We start from the raw sequence: 14,615 nt of genomic DNA, 5'->3' as shown, positions 1-14,615 counted from the left end.
CCCCAAAAGGCAGGAACTCTCTGGAAGAAATACCATGCCTTGAAGCTCCCTGAAGTGTGCCTTTGAGTACCATTAGCAAAGGAGAGATGGTTTGCCTCAAGTTTCGTGGGAATATACAAGGAGAAAGGTCATTGCTAAGGCAGCCATGACTCAAACCACCTAGGGATAGAATGCCTGAAATCAACACCTCCTATAAGATTGGAAACAACAGAAAGAGTAACACCAATCACAGCCTGTTTTGGCAATTTCCAGCACTAGCTGAGCCACTGAGACATCCCTAAGATATAACAACCCCAAGTCATTGAAGTCGACCACATGTAACATCCCCATGAGAAATTCAGCTTGATGATTGTAGAAACACAAGTAATACTGGCAAAAGAGACATCTCCAAAAACATGGATTGAAATCCGGTTATTAAAACCAGGTAGCAAATAACTGCAAGTCACCTCAAGCTATATGTTTAATCATCAATGTAAAATAGTGGTTACTGAAGCTTTTTAAAGGCTAATGTTCCTTTCTGAAGATTCCACAGAGATCCTAACCAAAAATAGCAAGAGAAAATTTATTCTCATCCTCCATGCTTGTGGTATTTCAGTGGCTATTGGAGCTTGAGTGTGGTTCAATCTCCGTATTTGTTCTCAAATCAATTTTACTGTGATGCAATAAAGAAACGATGTTCTTAAATGTCATTCTCAATGATTATTCTAAAATACCACAGTACTCCAACATAATCTCTGGCTTTTTGTGTGTGTGCATGGGCTTGTGCATTCACGTTTTTGTGTGTGTACACGGGGCAACCATCTCTCCTAGCTGGAACACACATTAAGTTGGTACAAAAGTCATTGCAGTTTTTTTAATTACTTTTACAATGGCCAAAAGCACAATTACTTTTGCACGAACCTTATATACACGTGTGTGTCTGTGTGTGTGTATGTATGTATAAAACTCTAACATGATGTTTGTGTTTGGCTAGCTTCACATTTGTTGTTTTCAAGAACAAACAAAACTTGTGGTCACAGCATCTAATTTAGTTTTTTTTTTTTTCTGTTGTCATCTTCTATCAGTTTTCCCTCACTGTAGAACAGTGAGGAAAAGACTGAGGAAACAAATGTGTGACTGTTGGACTAATAGCTACAATTGTATGTACTGACACTATTTAAAATTAAAATTGAGCTTTTAATTGATTTTTTTTGAGTCACTCTAAAATTGTAGAAAAGAAATCCTAAGTATACTGTCACTAAGCGCAAGAAAGGGCCTCCAGGCTCTATCAGTTTGTCAGCAAGAAATAATTTTGAACATTTACTATAACTAGTACTGTGCCATAGAGCATGTAGGCCATTCAAGCTAGTAAGATATTATCACCATGCTAGCAGAGTTTCCTGTTTTGATTTTCCTCATTTCTTTACATACAGAAAGCTATGTGCCTAAGTGAAGCAGTACGAACCAATAGCTGTAGTAAGCCCAGCTTATTAATGATGCTGCGTCTCAGGCACCCAGAGGAGTAGGTTGAGAAATGAGTCTTTCTTTCCTCTCTAGCTCTCCTGCTCTCTCTCTGTGTAACATAGACATACCTGGAGTTTTATGTCAAGAATATTTTATCACTGATGAAAAATAACATGATAATCTCATAAAGTTGATGAACATTACTGGTTACAACAGAAAAGTGGAAGTTCATCATTTTATACAGTGTAGAAAATGTCTATTTCTACTCCCAAAAGGGTTGGTCAGTTTTCATTAGTAATCCAATTAGGAAGCCCTAGTAAAACACGTATGTTCTTAAGAGCAGGGTACGTCTCTGCCCAAAAGCTAGGAGGTATATTTATATTTGAATATAAATTATATGATGTAGCCTGTCAGTTCATTGCTGCCATGGAACATGCAAGAATTCAGTTTATTCAGGATGCTATTATATTCAATTTCTATATAAAAAGCAATAGGCAAAAAGAGATTAAATGTGCTAAGTGTTGCTTTCAGAGCGGGCTTTGTATTCACAGGTGAGCATTAGGCAGTGCAAATCTCCTTCCTTTGGGACAGGCTATTTGCATTGTAAAAACACCACCACATGATTTGCACAAATCCTTGCCTACCCACCACTGCACATCTTTATACTATCATAATATGGCTTTGCACGAATGGAACCCAGGAAGTTTTGACTATGTTTATGTATCTTCAGCCTAATATTTTTAATGTGGAAAAAGTAAACAAAGCAGGAATATGTATTTAATCTGGCAGCCTATTTTCTTGTTGTATGAATATGTAAAAATTCAGCTGTTCAAACTTTGCACATGATCCCACAAGAAGAGCACCACTGACAGGTTGGTGGACTGACTGTATTCTAGCATTTTCTGGTTAAGCACATTCACAAATCCCGAAATGTACACTGAAAGACTTACCTGCTACCACAGGCAACCAACTCTAATTATAAGGAAAATATTGATTATCTACCAAGCGCTTTATGCTTCATATAAATAAAAAATTGTGCAACATAATCTCTGCCCTCAATCCTGAAGATTTTCAAGTACATGGTATCTGTTGGGGTAGTTGAAAGATATGGAACATATTTAGGTGTAATTACTGTTTTTAGTTTGTAGGAAAAACCAAATTACCTGCTGTTTCAAAGAACATAGGTTTTTATTCCCTTGGTACCAAATCAATAAAAGTCCCTCCAGCACAGCAGCTGTTGCTTAATGGCCCTAAAGAGTTAATGTGCTGCCTAAATTGAACATAGTTCAGTGTCTACACCAAGTGGGCCCTCAATTAGTGTTGATGGATTGACTTTCTTACAGATGGTAAAAGCTCAATTTATAGAGATGGATCCTATGAGACTGAAATCAATAATTTAAGAAAACCGTGTTGAATTCTACATTTGTAACAATACAATATGTACAAATATAAAAACTATACGTATTTGTATCCATTGTTAAAAAAAGATTATTTTTGTTCCCTGACAGATGCTAATAGATGCTCAATAGCTTTAAGTAAAAATCTAAGCATAGGCAGACCATAAAAGTTGTATAACTTACATGTATATATTCTGATTGTGATATAGGAGTGATTATAAAGAAATCGAAGAGCCAAATATCTGAAGATGTAAGCATCACTGATTAGTAATAATAACTTTTAATCACAGTAATAAAAATTGCCCAGTAGTGAGAAACATTCTATTTGAATTGCTTATTGTAGATCATCTCTAGTGTATAGATTTTTACAACTTTCTACATTATTTTATACTATTCTTTAAGGCCGATAAGCATGTTTTCAAAGATGTACCCGAAGCAGCCATTTAATTTGAAAGCATAATGAACTTCCTCTCTAGCCTCCATCAGGGTGGTATGGTTTTACCACCTGATCAGGTGACAGATGAGAAAGCATCTCCTTAGTCAAAGCAGAATTTTAGAGCATGAGGGAATGGACTGCTGGGTACTTCAGCAGAGCATTACTCTTGCATCCTATGTCCAAACCAGAGCTGTGCTCAACGTTTGAAAAGTTTGAACATATAAACTGACAAGTATCTACCACCACAAGATGGGAAGTGGAATTAGTTCAGAGAGCAAGGAGTCAGCCAAAAGATCAAAAGAACTGGAGAAAAAGCTTCAGGAGGATGCTGAGCGAGACGCAAGAACTGTAAAGCTGCTACTATTAGGTAATTTCTTTTCCCTTTTGCTTTCAAAAACCTGACTTTTTTTTCAGTTGTGATACATTTACTTTTCTCAAACTTTAATTTCGAGTATATTATCATATGGGAAATTTATTATAAAATGTGTTTGGAAACTTAAGGAAACTTTATTTGTACTCTTATCAATATTTAATAATTTTTCTGTTTAGTATTTTATTACATGTTTTTATTAAGCAAAGAGGTAAATATTTATCAGCTTATTTCTGTCAATAATATGATTTCCTCTTATTAAAAGAAAAATCAGATACATTTATTATTTTGTTGCACCCTAATCATTTTCTGAATGTCAGCTTTTTAATACTGAAAGCAATCCTTTAGTTACAATTTATAAAGAGTTATATTATTTTGTTTAAACAGAAATATGTTGAGTTGTTTGACATTGAAGTTAATGTTTGTTATTTACTTGTGCAGTTAAAAATCAATTAGTCAAGTTAGAGAATAATGATTAGGTACTTCAAATTATATTAATAATATTACTTAGGCTCCTGAATACTGCCTGCAATATTGCCTGTACACTTGATAAATACTCTACCTAAATCCTTTTAGAACATTTATAGATTCATTCAGGTCAGGATTTATGTCTCTTATTTTTTTCCTTCTCTCAAAACTCAACACAGTGTTTTACCTTGACTATAAATTCAATAAATGTGCAATTAATTGAAAGAATAAAAATAATCTGTATGCAGATGTTTTCTATAAAGCATAAAACATTTTATATGAAGCATAAAACATTTTACGTACAGTTGTCACTGAAACAGAAATACGTTTTTGAAATAAAAATGATGACCTATGTAAAGAATACAAAACAAGCACTTAATTCTGATTCAATTATGAGTTGTACGTTCTCCCTGATTTTGGTTATACACAAAAGAACTTCATTTTATTTCAGAATTGTGCATATTTCACATAACACATTTCCTCATATTGTAAGTATTTAAACACTTAAATACTTAATATTAAATGAATTAAATACTTAAATTTATTGAAGTATTCCTTCATTGTGTCTCATTTGCTCCCAGTGGCAAGAGTGTTTCAGAAGCCAACTGTGGAATTCCCAGCATTTGCTCCTTAAAGGAAAGGAAACATTCTTGCCACTTACACACAGGTTCTGTGCCAGCACACAGGCCCAGAGCACTTGTCAGTAACCACCCAGAGACTGGTGACTTAGAAAGATGTAGGTTAAGTGCTAATGACACCAGGAAATATATGCTTCCTAACACATCAGATAATTCTCTTAGTTTCTGAGCAAGAGTGAAAGTAATATGGACACAGGCAAAGCAAATGAAAGGTAAAAGGGAAAGATAAGCATTCCTACAAATGCATTTTTATATTCCTCTTGTACTAAGATCAATGGCATAAGAATGGTGATAGACTGTATTAAAAATCTCCATGTTTAAATAACATTTCAATAGATGTGTGTTTTCAATATACCAATTATCTATTTTTTTACATATTCTCTTATTTTGTAAAAATACAAATGGAAAGCCAAAACAATGAAAGAGCTAATACCACAATTTAGACTAAGACAAAAACTATTAAACATGCCAAAAGCAATGACTCTTGAGATAAGCATATCAGAGCTGCCAGTCAACTAGAGATTCAGTTCTGATGGAAAAGAACAAGGTAGAAAGGTGGTTCTAGGGGCAAGGGTGGTTGGGGGGAACAAGGGGAAAGGGAGTTGTTGGTCAAAGGATTACAAAATTACAGTTAAATAGTAAGAATAAATTTCAAGAGATCTATTGTACGGCAAGGTGACTAAAGTTAATGATGATATATTGTATTCTTGAAAAATGTAAAGAGAATGGGTGTTATGTGCACTTACCACAAAAATAATAACTGTGAAGTAATATATTTGCTAATTAGCTAGATTTAACTATTCTACAGTGTATTTTTACCTTAACATATTGTGTTGTACACAATACAAGCATGCAATGTTATTTGTCAATTAAAAAATAAATTTAAAATGTTTAAAAAGAATATGTATAGATGACTGAAAATACATCACTGAAAATTGAGTCAAAAAGGTTCAGTGTAATGATGGACAAAATAGAGATTTTTTTTTTTTTTTTTAATTTGAAACTGAAAATCAACAGACTACTGACATATATGGAGTTCCAGAATTAGTAAATTTCACAACTCCACAGAACCATTGACTGGGACCCAACTTATTGTATGCAATGCTATCAAATGAAAAATAAATCAGATCAATTATTTTTAGACTTAAGTGGTGGTTAGATCAAGAAGAAAGAGCAACATTTGTACTGGAAGTATAAGAGAATCATTAGTGGGACTATTACATGTTTTACTTTCCCAAGGTGATTACAATTTTATACATTCAGTTTCATCATTACTAAGTAAAATACTTGGATTTATTTGGTTCCAACACGATGTTCACTAAACTCCTTTGTCACATTTTATTTATACAAAATAAACGAAATTCTCTTAAGTTGTTCCTATTTCAATTATATTACAAACATCTGACTAAGTTTCCCTTATGGAGTCCCATCTGAATTCTACAAATGATGATACAATTATCAAATTCATAACAGTCTTATAACAGCTCTACTTCATTCTCATGTTTGGATTGAATTCAAATCTTGAAACTGTAATTTTCATATTCAATTCGACCTCATTAAGACATTATAAAAGTGTTCAGTTGAACTAAACCAAAACTTCCTACTCTCCCACCCTCAAATCTCCTCACCAGTGAAATCTATTTAATTTTTCCCATAATTGAAATGATGTTCTCATTTATCAGTGTGGTCTGAACGGCACTTTTAAGTTTATCAGTGAGTACATGTCACATGGGACTAATCAGTTTAACCTCAGTAGTGACCAGATCCTGAGTCAATACCCACATTTACAAAAAGAAGAAATCTAAAAACCACTTTTGACAGATATTTTTCCTGTATGTTGATCTTCATCTAATGAATTTCTAGAAGTTTAAACTCATAACACCAACTTTCCACATTTAACATGTACTGCAAAGCAGATGTAACCATTTGGTATTATCGAACACAAGATTTCACTGAATCTGAAGAGCTATCAAAGTGCGACTTTACAATTAAAGGATCATCTTGCAGACAGATGCCTTTTTTATTACACCTTTCAGACCTTCAGTAAAATTACAGAACAGATGCCAAATCTGTGTTTTATTTTAGCAAAAAGTAGGCTTTTAGGAAACACTGGAGATGACTCACACATTGCTGAGCACATTTGATAACTGCAATCAAGAAAATAATATCATATGCTTTAAAAAATTCACTTGCAAAGATATTCCAGAAACAGCACATTTTAATAAGAAAAGCAAATTCTAATGGATAAAATATTCTCATTTGTATCTAAGTATGTTTTTAAAGTTTTATTTATAAATGTTTCATTCAATGGTATTTTTATTCAAAGTAATACCTATTATTTAATTGTAAACTCAATATGGATCATGTTTCCATTTTTCCTTTCTTCTCTCTTTATGCTTATTATATCAAATTTCAGTTTGAGTTTATTTTGCTGCATCAGTTTTGTTTGTGTTTTTGCAAATTTCCATCACATGGGCTGGTTAGATTTGAAGCCCCATGGAAAGTATAGGGAAAAAATTAGCTTTCTTTTTTCTTCATATTCAAAATACCCTCTGTGACATTTATATATATAATTAGTACTTATTCTACAAAGTTTCACTTTTAGCTAGTGATTTCCAGCATTACCATGGGAAGTTCATGATAGATGTTCTTTTCTTTTAGTTCTAAAACCCTTTATTTTTATTTTTTCTTTGTGCTATGTTGTAAGCATCACACTATTATTATTTTAACGATGTAATCTGAGTTTACTGTTTTAAAATATTATTCCACTTTTCTGCCTTTTAGAAACATGAATAGGGATGGGGTCTAGAGATCAAGAACTACTTCAAAGGTAATATATTTATTGTAGTTAACATTTTCAAGCTTTTCAAATGGTTTCACTTATTCAACAAATGGGTATTCTGGAAGGTATGTAGTAGGAGAATTATGATTTTGACGCTATCTAAAGGCTTGTCACAAAATAATCAATAAAATAAAACTTACACAGCAGAATTAGGTAAATAGGTTTAGCCATGGAGCAGAATGAGGAGAATACAATTTAATACTAGAACAGAATGTATTTTTAAACCACCTGAGGTAGAAATTGATTTATTAATACCTTCATCAGGTGTAATGTGTTTTGTATTTCCCAGAGTGACTTTAGGCTAGTCACATAAACTCAGAGAAATAATGGATGTCAAAGTGTTTTGTAACTTGTAAAGGTCTAGACAAATGTAGTTTATTCTTTGGCATAATAGATGCCCAAATCTGAAATAAATCAAATGTCAATAAATGTGTATCATTATTCTTCCATCGTCTTTCTTTTACATGCAACTAAGAGAAGTGAGGACTCAAGACTCAGGTTAAATTAAAGTGACTATTTTTATCCTATGTGTGCTTTTTAATCAGTCTTTATTCTTTTTAATTATCCCTAGATATAAATGGGAGAGATTCCAGGAAACTAGAGTTGTTTCTGAGTTACTGGTTATACTACAAGTTTATCAACTCTAAGAAATTCTATTTTGAAATTTTATTACACTAACATAGTCCATGCCTGTCCATGGATAAGATCAGATAAACACATTCTTTGGAATAATTACATATTAGGATTAACCAATAAGTCCCCTTCTGGTCACTGGTAATAAAAGAAGAACCTTCTTAACAACATGTAAAACAAATTCCCAATAATGTTTCCAACTTTTTGTTTTGCTTTATGTATCCGAATTAAAACCATTCTTTCCTTCCTCCGACAATAGTACGTTTTTATTTTAAATATATTTATAAATACTGCAAAACATTTTTATATAGCATAATGGCTACAGTTAATGACACCATATTGTATTCTTGAAAAATGTTGAGAGTGGATAAGTGTTCTCACCATAAAAATAACTATGCAAGGTAATGCATATGTTAATTAGCTAGATTTAACTATTTCACAATGTATATATATTTCAAAATGCCACGATGTACACAAAAAATACATACCATGTTCTCTGTCAATTTAAATCACCAAATTATTTATTTTATGTTTCTAGAGGTATCCAATCTTTGGGATGCATGAATGTTCTTAATGCAAATCTTTAAAACTGCTTCTCAGCGAAGTGGAAAGAAAACTTTAGGCAGAAAAGACCTACTTGGAGAGTTTAAATTTTTCTCCAAAATGCAAGGGACTGCTTGCACTACAACAATTTGAAAGTTTCAGATATTTACAGTTTCCAAAAAAGTTGTCAAATATTTACAATGTTGCATTTATCTATAAGAATGGCCCAGGGCAGCATCAAATCGTTTCCAATAATGTCCCTCCTTTCAAACAAGCAAAAGCACATAGACAAATAATTTGTGTATATTTGACTGATTGCTTTAGATGTATTTATCTCAATTGACCAACACATCTTAAAAACAGGCTCATAACGCACTCACGTAAAAGATGCAAACCATTTAGTAAAACATTCTACACTTCGCCAAATGATTGTATTTGCTAAGGAAGTTGAAAATTCTGTCTTGCTGACAATGACTCTTGCTAACTACAGTTTAACAAGCTCTCTAGTAATATTACAGAACATATTTATATTCATGTATTTTCATTCAAGCATGAATTATTGACTCAAGACAAACATTGTACCTTTAAAAATATTTATATAAGCAACACGAGCAGCTTAAAAAAGTTATTTACCTCTCCATACTGTTAGAAAGGAAAGGTAGCAAAACATTTGATAGTGTAAGGACTCCATGATCTGTTTCACATAAAATAAAATATACTTCCATTTAACGTATTAGACCCAAGTTCAGAATCCATACCCCTATTTATTAGTTTTGTGCAAAAGTAATTGCAGTTTTTGCCATTACTTTCAATAATTTCCCTCCAAATACTGGTGTGCAAATACATCAATGTAGAATTTGAACCTGAAGAAGTAGGATTAAAGGTGAAACTAAGTTTAAGAATCCATAAGATATGAGAAATATCCATTCTGTTTATTACACGATGCAGTGCTAATTAAAAAAATGAGGAAGTGATGAGTTTGATTCCTGTCTCAGTATTTTACATTCCAATAGAATAAATTTACTACTTAAAATTATTAAAGATATCTAGAAATATCACTCTCTAACCAGAATTTTATATTCTATTATCTCTCATACTTTTCCCTATTTAGTGAATTAGTTGTCTGATTTAATCTACTTCCTTTTAAACAGGGCCAGCCATTTCAGCTGTGTTCCTCCTAAAATTCAGGAATATTTCACCTCCTTAATCTATGTTAATTGACATTCAAATCTTCAAACCTGGATAATCCCTCAGAGTTCTCCATTTACCATTGTCCTAATATACTTCTCCCAACTGATTTTCTTGAAAGTAATGCTGTTTAACAGCTTTTTCAGCTCTTAGTGCTGATCTAACCCTGATACCTCTGTAAATTCTTAATTTCCTTCATTCCCAGATGTTGTAGAATAAAACAATATATCACTTTCAGTCTCCTAGCTGACACATATCGTGTTTTAAATTTAGCTGGGCCAAAAATTATTTTGCTTATTCTTCATTTTCTTCTAAAATGCTCCAAAGGCAGCCGGTCCCACATCTCCAACATCACTTTCATCGTGACTCTGCCCACAACCTCATCCGTGATGCTCACTAATGTACAACAAAACAATTCTAAATGATCATCTCCAAATCTCACTAAATATTCATGTATTCTCTTATATTTTCACTACTTTTAAAGAAGGAGTATTCCATTTTCATTTCAGATTAGTTCCAGCCTTTTTGCTAAAAAAATCTATCACCTTTCATATCTTAAAACTTTTGTTCCATCAATTATTTTTTCATTTTGCCATCTTCAAAATTCTCTACTGGCTTTTTCTTCATGGAAAATACAGATGTTTCCCTTCTTTAGTCTAAGAAATTTTACTTGACTTCAACGCACCCTTGAATTCACCTTATATAGATATCTTTTAAAACGTTTTTATACTGAAACACTTCTCAAAGGATGCTATGCTCACTGCTTCTATTTCCTTATCCTCTTTAGTCTCTTTCATTAATTGCAATGTAAGTTGTATATATGCTCTTCTCTACTAAAAAATTATCTCTCACAGAGTACAGATTATGGCCAATTCACAAAATTCACATCTCAACAATTTTTCCTTTTTTTTCTTTTTTTCTTTTTTTTGAGACAAGGTCTTGTCACCTAGGCTGGAGTGCAGTGGTGCAATTACGTCTCACTGCAGCCCCAACTTCCTGGGCTCAAGTGATCCTCCCACCTCAGCATCCACAGTAGCTGGAACTACAGGCGTGCACCACCGTACCTGGCTAATTCTTGTATTTTTTGTAGACACAGAGTTTCAGCATGTTGCCCAGGCTGGTGTCAAACTCCTGGGCTCAAGCCATCTGCCTGTCTCGGGCTCCCAAAGTGCTGGAATTACAGGTGTGGTGCTGGAATTACAGGTGTGAGCCTCCACCCCCAGCAATAATTTTTAAACTAAGTCAGACCTAAACAGTTCTCAATTTTATATCCCTGTATTCCTCTCCTCACTGAAGCTTGCTTCTTCTTTCCATCCATAAGTGGATTCATCTACCATGGTTTGTTCTTAAACCTTGGTGGGTTTTAGTCTATACTCCGTTATACTCTCTTTTGAGGACCTCATACCAGGACTTAATTGATATGACTCTAAAATTCTTTCATTTGCTCAATTTGTTGACCCTTATTCTCAAATTTCTTGTATTTGTCAGTGACCTGATCACACTTTGGGAGATCTCAAAATAATTTCCCAAGTTTATTTTGCTGCCCATGTATTTTTACGTTTTCCATGAGGTACCTTGTTATGTACTTTCCCATTATATCCATTTGATATTTCAATCCTCCTTAGCTCCTCTATGACTATTCCCTCTCCATTGTCCAAAGGTCAACGTTGCCACAAGATTTAGTTTTAGTTCTATCTATATTGGCATAAATCTTATATTTTTCTCTTTATCTACTTCTTCTGTTATTGCTTTAATCTAGGAGAAAATTTTATGAAATAGATACTACTTTCATGATATAGATAAAAAGAAAATGACAACTTAAGAATATAGTTTGGTTTCCAAATATCAAATGTTTATCTACAGCCAAACAAAGCCTTTTATTTGTATGTGTCAGTTTTAAGTTAGTGTCTGCATTCTAATTTCTATGAGAACAAAGAACATATCTGCTTTTGTTCTTTATTGAATTATGGCATAGGAAAGGATGCATGTATGGCAAATGGAAGAAAGACAGAATCAGAATCTAAAATATTCTTGTGATTTGTTCATGTTGGCTAGAACATAAGTATACCTTTGCATGTAGAAATGAGCAAGAAGAAAGTCATTTATATGTTATTGCATAGGAATTTTATTTTGTATCTCTAGTCAATAAGAAGATATTGAAAGATTTTTTAACTATGTAACTAAAATGATAATACTTGGCTTTTTTAAAAAAAATCAAAGACTACTTTGGCTATACTATGGCTCAAAGATTTAATGAGGAGGATAAATGTAGGTAGGACAGTTAGGAAACTGTTACTACTGTGCAAATTCTTGATGCATTTCTGAATTAATACAGAAATTATAAGTTTGAAAATAAGATTTGAAGAATGTTAGGAGGCAAGGTGACAGAACTTGGTGGCAGACTGCATGTGGATGGTAAGTGAAGGAGTGATTGGGGTGGAATTGGGTATGGTTGATTATATTATTCACTAGTATGTGAAATGTAGGATAAATATGAGACTGGGGAAAAGGGAAAGGGGTAATAATTTGGGATATTCAACCCTATGTTTTTTTTAGCAGGACCAAATGGAGATATCTACTAGATCAACAGATGGGTCTGAAAATTAGGAGGGATAACTCTAGTAAGAACTACATACTTGATAAATTCAATCCTCCATTTTCCTTATTTTATATTTTCCTTTTTCCAGATATCCTGTGAGTATACGCAAACTACGTAATTAACCAAGGCCTTTTTAAAAATCATTGTTGCAATATGTATTTATACTAAAAAATAATATACATGACTATTCCCACAATTAATGGACACTTAGACAAATATCTATCTACAACAGACCTGTGTGGGAAAAATCATGTAATTCTGTATTTTAGTGTTGTCATTTTTTAGCCTAAAATCTGTGTTAATAAGAAAAGAAAAATGAAATACCTGTTAAAATGCTTCTCAAAATCCAAGAAAGCTCATATAACATTTTTAAACCACTTTACTGAGGTATGACTGATATGCAAAAGCTATACATATTTAATGTATGCAACTTGATGAGCTTGTAAATAAGTATACACCCACAAAATCATCACCACAATCCACACAGTAAACTCTGTCACCTATAAAAGTTATTTCCTGTCTTCCTATTTACTATTACTATTATTATTATATAAGAACACTTAACATAAGATCTACCCTCTTAGTGAATTTTTAAGTGTACAGTACAGTATTGGTAACTATAGGCACTATAAATATTATCAGATATTTTTAAAATAAGTACAAAATTGAAAGTTGGAATATCTAAATAAAAGATCATTAAAAACAAAAGATAGTACGTAGCCACAATATTCTTTCTCTTAAATGAAACACGCTTAGTTTGACTGATGAGGAATTTTACAGATTCATGATGCTTATTTTATCTATATCACAGAAATAGGTATTTATAGTCATATTATCTGACACGTGTTTACTGATATGACAAACTGAAAATCCGTAATATGTATACAGTATTCATCTAAAATATTTACATTAAATCTAATCATCAGAGAATACAAATAATTGAATATGTTTTAAAAATTGTCTTAGAAAAATGCCAATGTCAACAAAACAAAATAACAAAAATATTACAAGGGAAATGTTATAAATTAAAAGACTTTAAATAGCATAACGACAAATGAAAGTGTGAAACTTGATTGGATTATGAATACAATAAATAAAAAAGGTATGGGAAACATTTTTTTGAAACAATCAGATAAATTTGAATATGGAGTATATGGTATTAGATAACATTTAGAATATATGTTTTCGTAAGCATGGAAATAGTATTTTGGTTTTGTAGAAAAATTGTCTTATTCTTAGAAGATGCATTTTGAAATATTTATGGGTCAAATGTCTCATATTCAGCAAAACAAAAATAAAAATATGTTCATATATGTATATGTAAATTTATACATATATGAGAGAACGCAAACAGGACAAATAATTAATTCAGAACAGTGAAGGATATAAAATGCGGGCTTCTATAGTACTATATTTTTGAACTTCTGTAGGTTTTTAAATTAATTATCAAAATAAAAAGTTTGGGGAAAAATAAATGTGTTACTTATTTTTTTGGCAAAAGAAAATGTACAAATTTATCTGCAAATTTATTCATATTGCTTTATAAGGGAATTCTATCTAACAGTCCATGGGCAGAGCATTTCAAAATTACATAAATATTTTTAGAAAATTCTTTTCAATTTATTATTTGACAACCTTGACAACAAAATTTAACAAAGACAATGGCAGGTCAATCATCCTCACAGACATAAATATGAAAAGCAAAGCAAAATATTAGCCAACCGATGCCAGAAACACATAAAATGCAGAAAGGAAAAAGGTTAGGGGGAGTTTTGGGAGAAGAGTGATTATCCCAAAAATGCATTTTTAGAATATGATTAGAACATCAATTAATATTATTCACACTAACAAATTAAAAGAGAAAAATCATAGCAATGGTAGGAGATGCCAAAAAATAATTAAATAAAATTCCTTATCAATTCCTGATTTTAAAAACACCAATTAAAGTAGAAATAGACGAGAATCTCCTTAGTAGCTGGATAAACTATAGGTAAAAACCTTCAGTAATTATCATACCTAACGGCCAACATTTAGCATTGTTGACTATAGATAGTGAAC

The 14,615-nt window shown here is 32.2% G+C and overlaps 1 protein-coding gene across 1 annotated transcript in view; it reads left to right on the top strand.

Annotated features, from left to right (window-relative positions):
- The first annotated feature begins 3,442 nt into the window (after nucleotides 1-3,442).
- The window catches only part of GNAT3 (guanine nucleotide binding protein, alpha transducing 3), a 63,739-nt gene continuing 52,566 nt past the window's right edge, over nucleotides 3,443-14,615 (top strand). Inside the window, exon 1 of the mRNA XM_011986097.1 lies at nucleotides 3,443-3,643. Within this exon, the coding sequence (XP_011841487.1) occupies nucleotides 3,526-3,643 (118 nt within the window). The 5' untranslated portion in view covers nucleotides 3,443-3,525. The remainder of the gene's footprint in view (nucleotides 3,644-14,615) is intronic.

The sequence above is a fragment of the Mandrillus leucophaeus genome, unplaced genomic scaffold (assembly GCF_000951045.1).
Source record: "Mandrillus leucophaeus isolate KB7577 unplaced genomic scaffold, Mleu.le_1.0 Scaffold293, whole genome shotgun sequence".
Taxonomy (NCBI): domain Eukaryota; kingdom Metazoa; phylum Chordata; class Mammalia; order Primates; family Cercopithecidae; genus Mandrillus; species Mandrillus leucophaeus.
The sequence above is the reverse complement of the archived record's forward strand: the minus strand, read 5'-3'. Positions and strand labels throughout refer to the sequence as shown.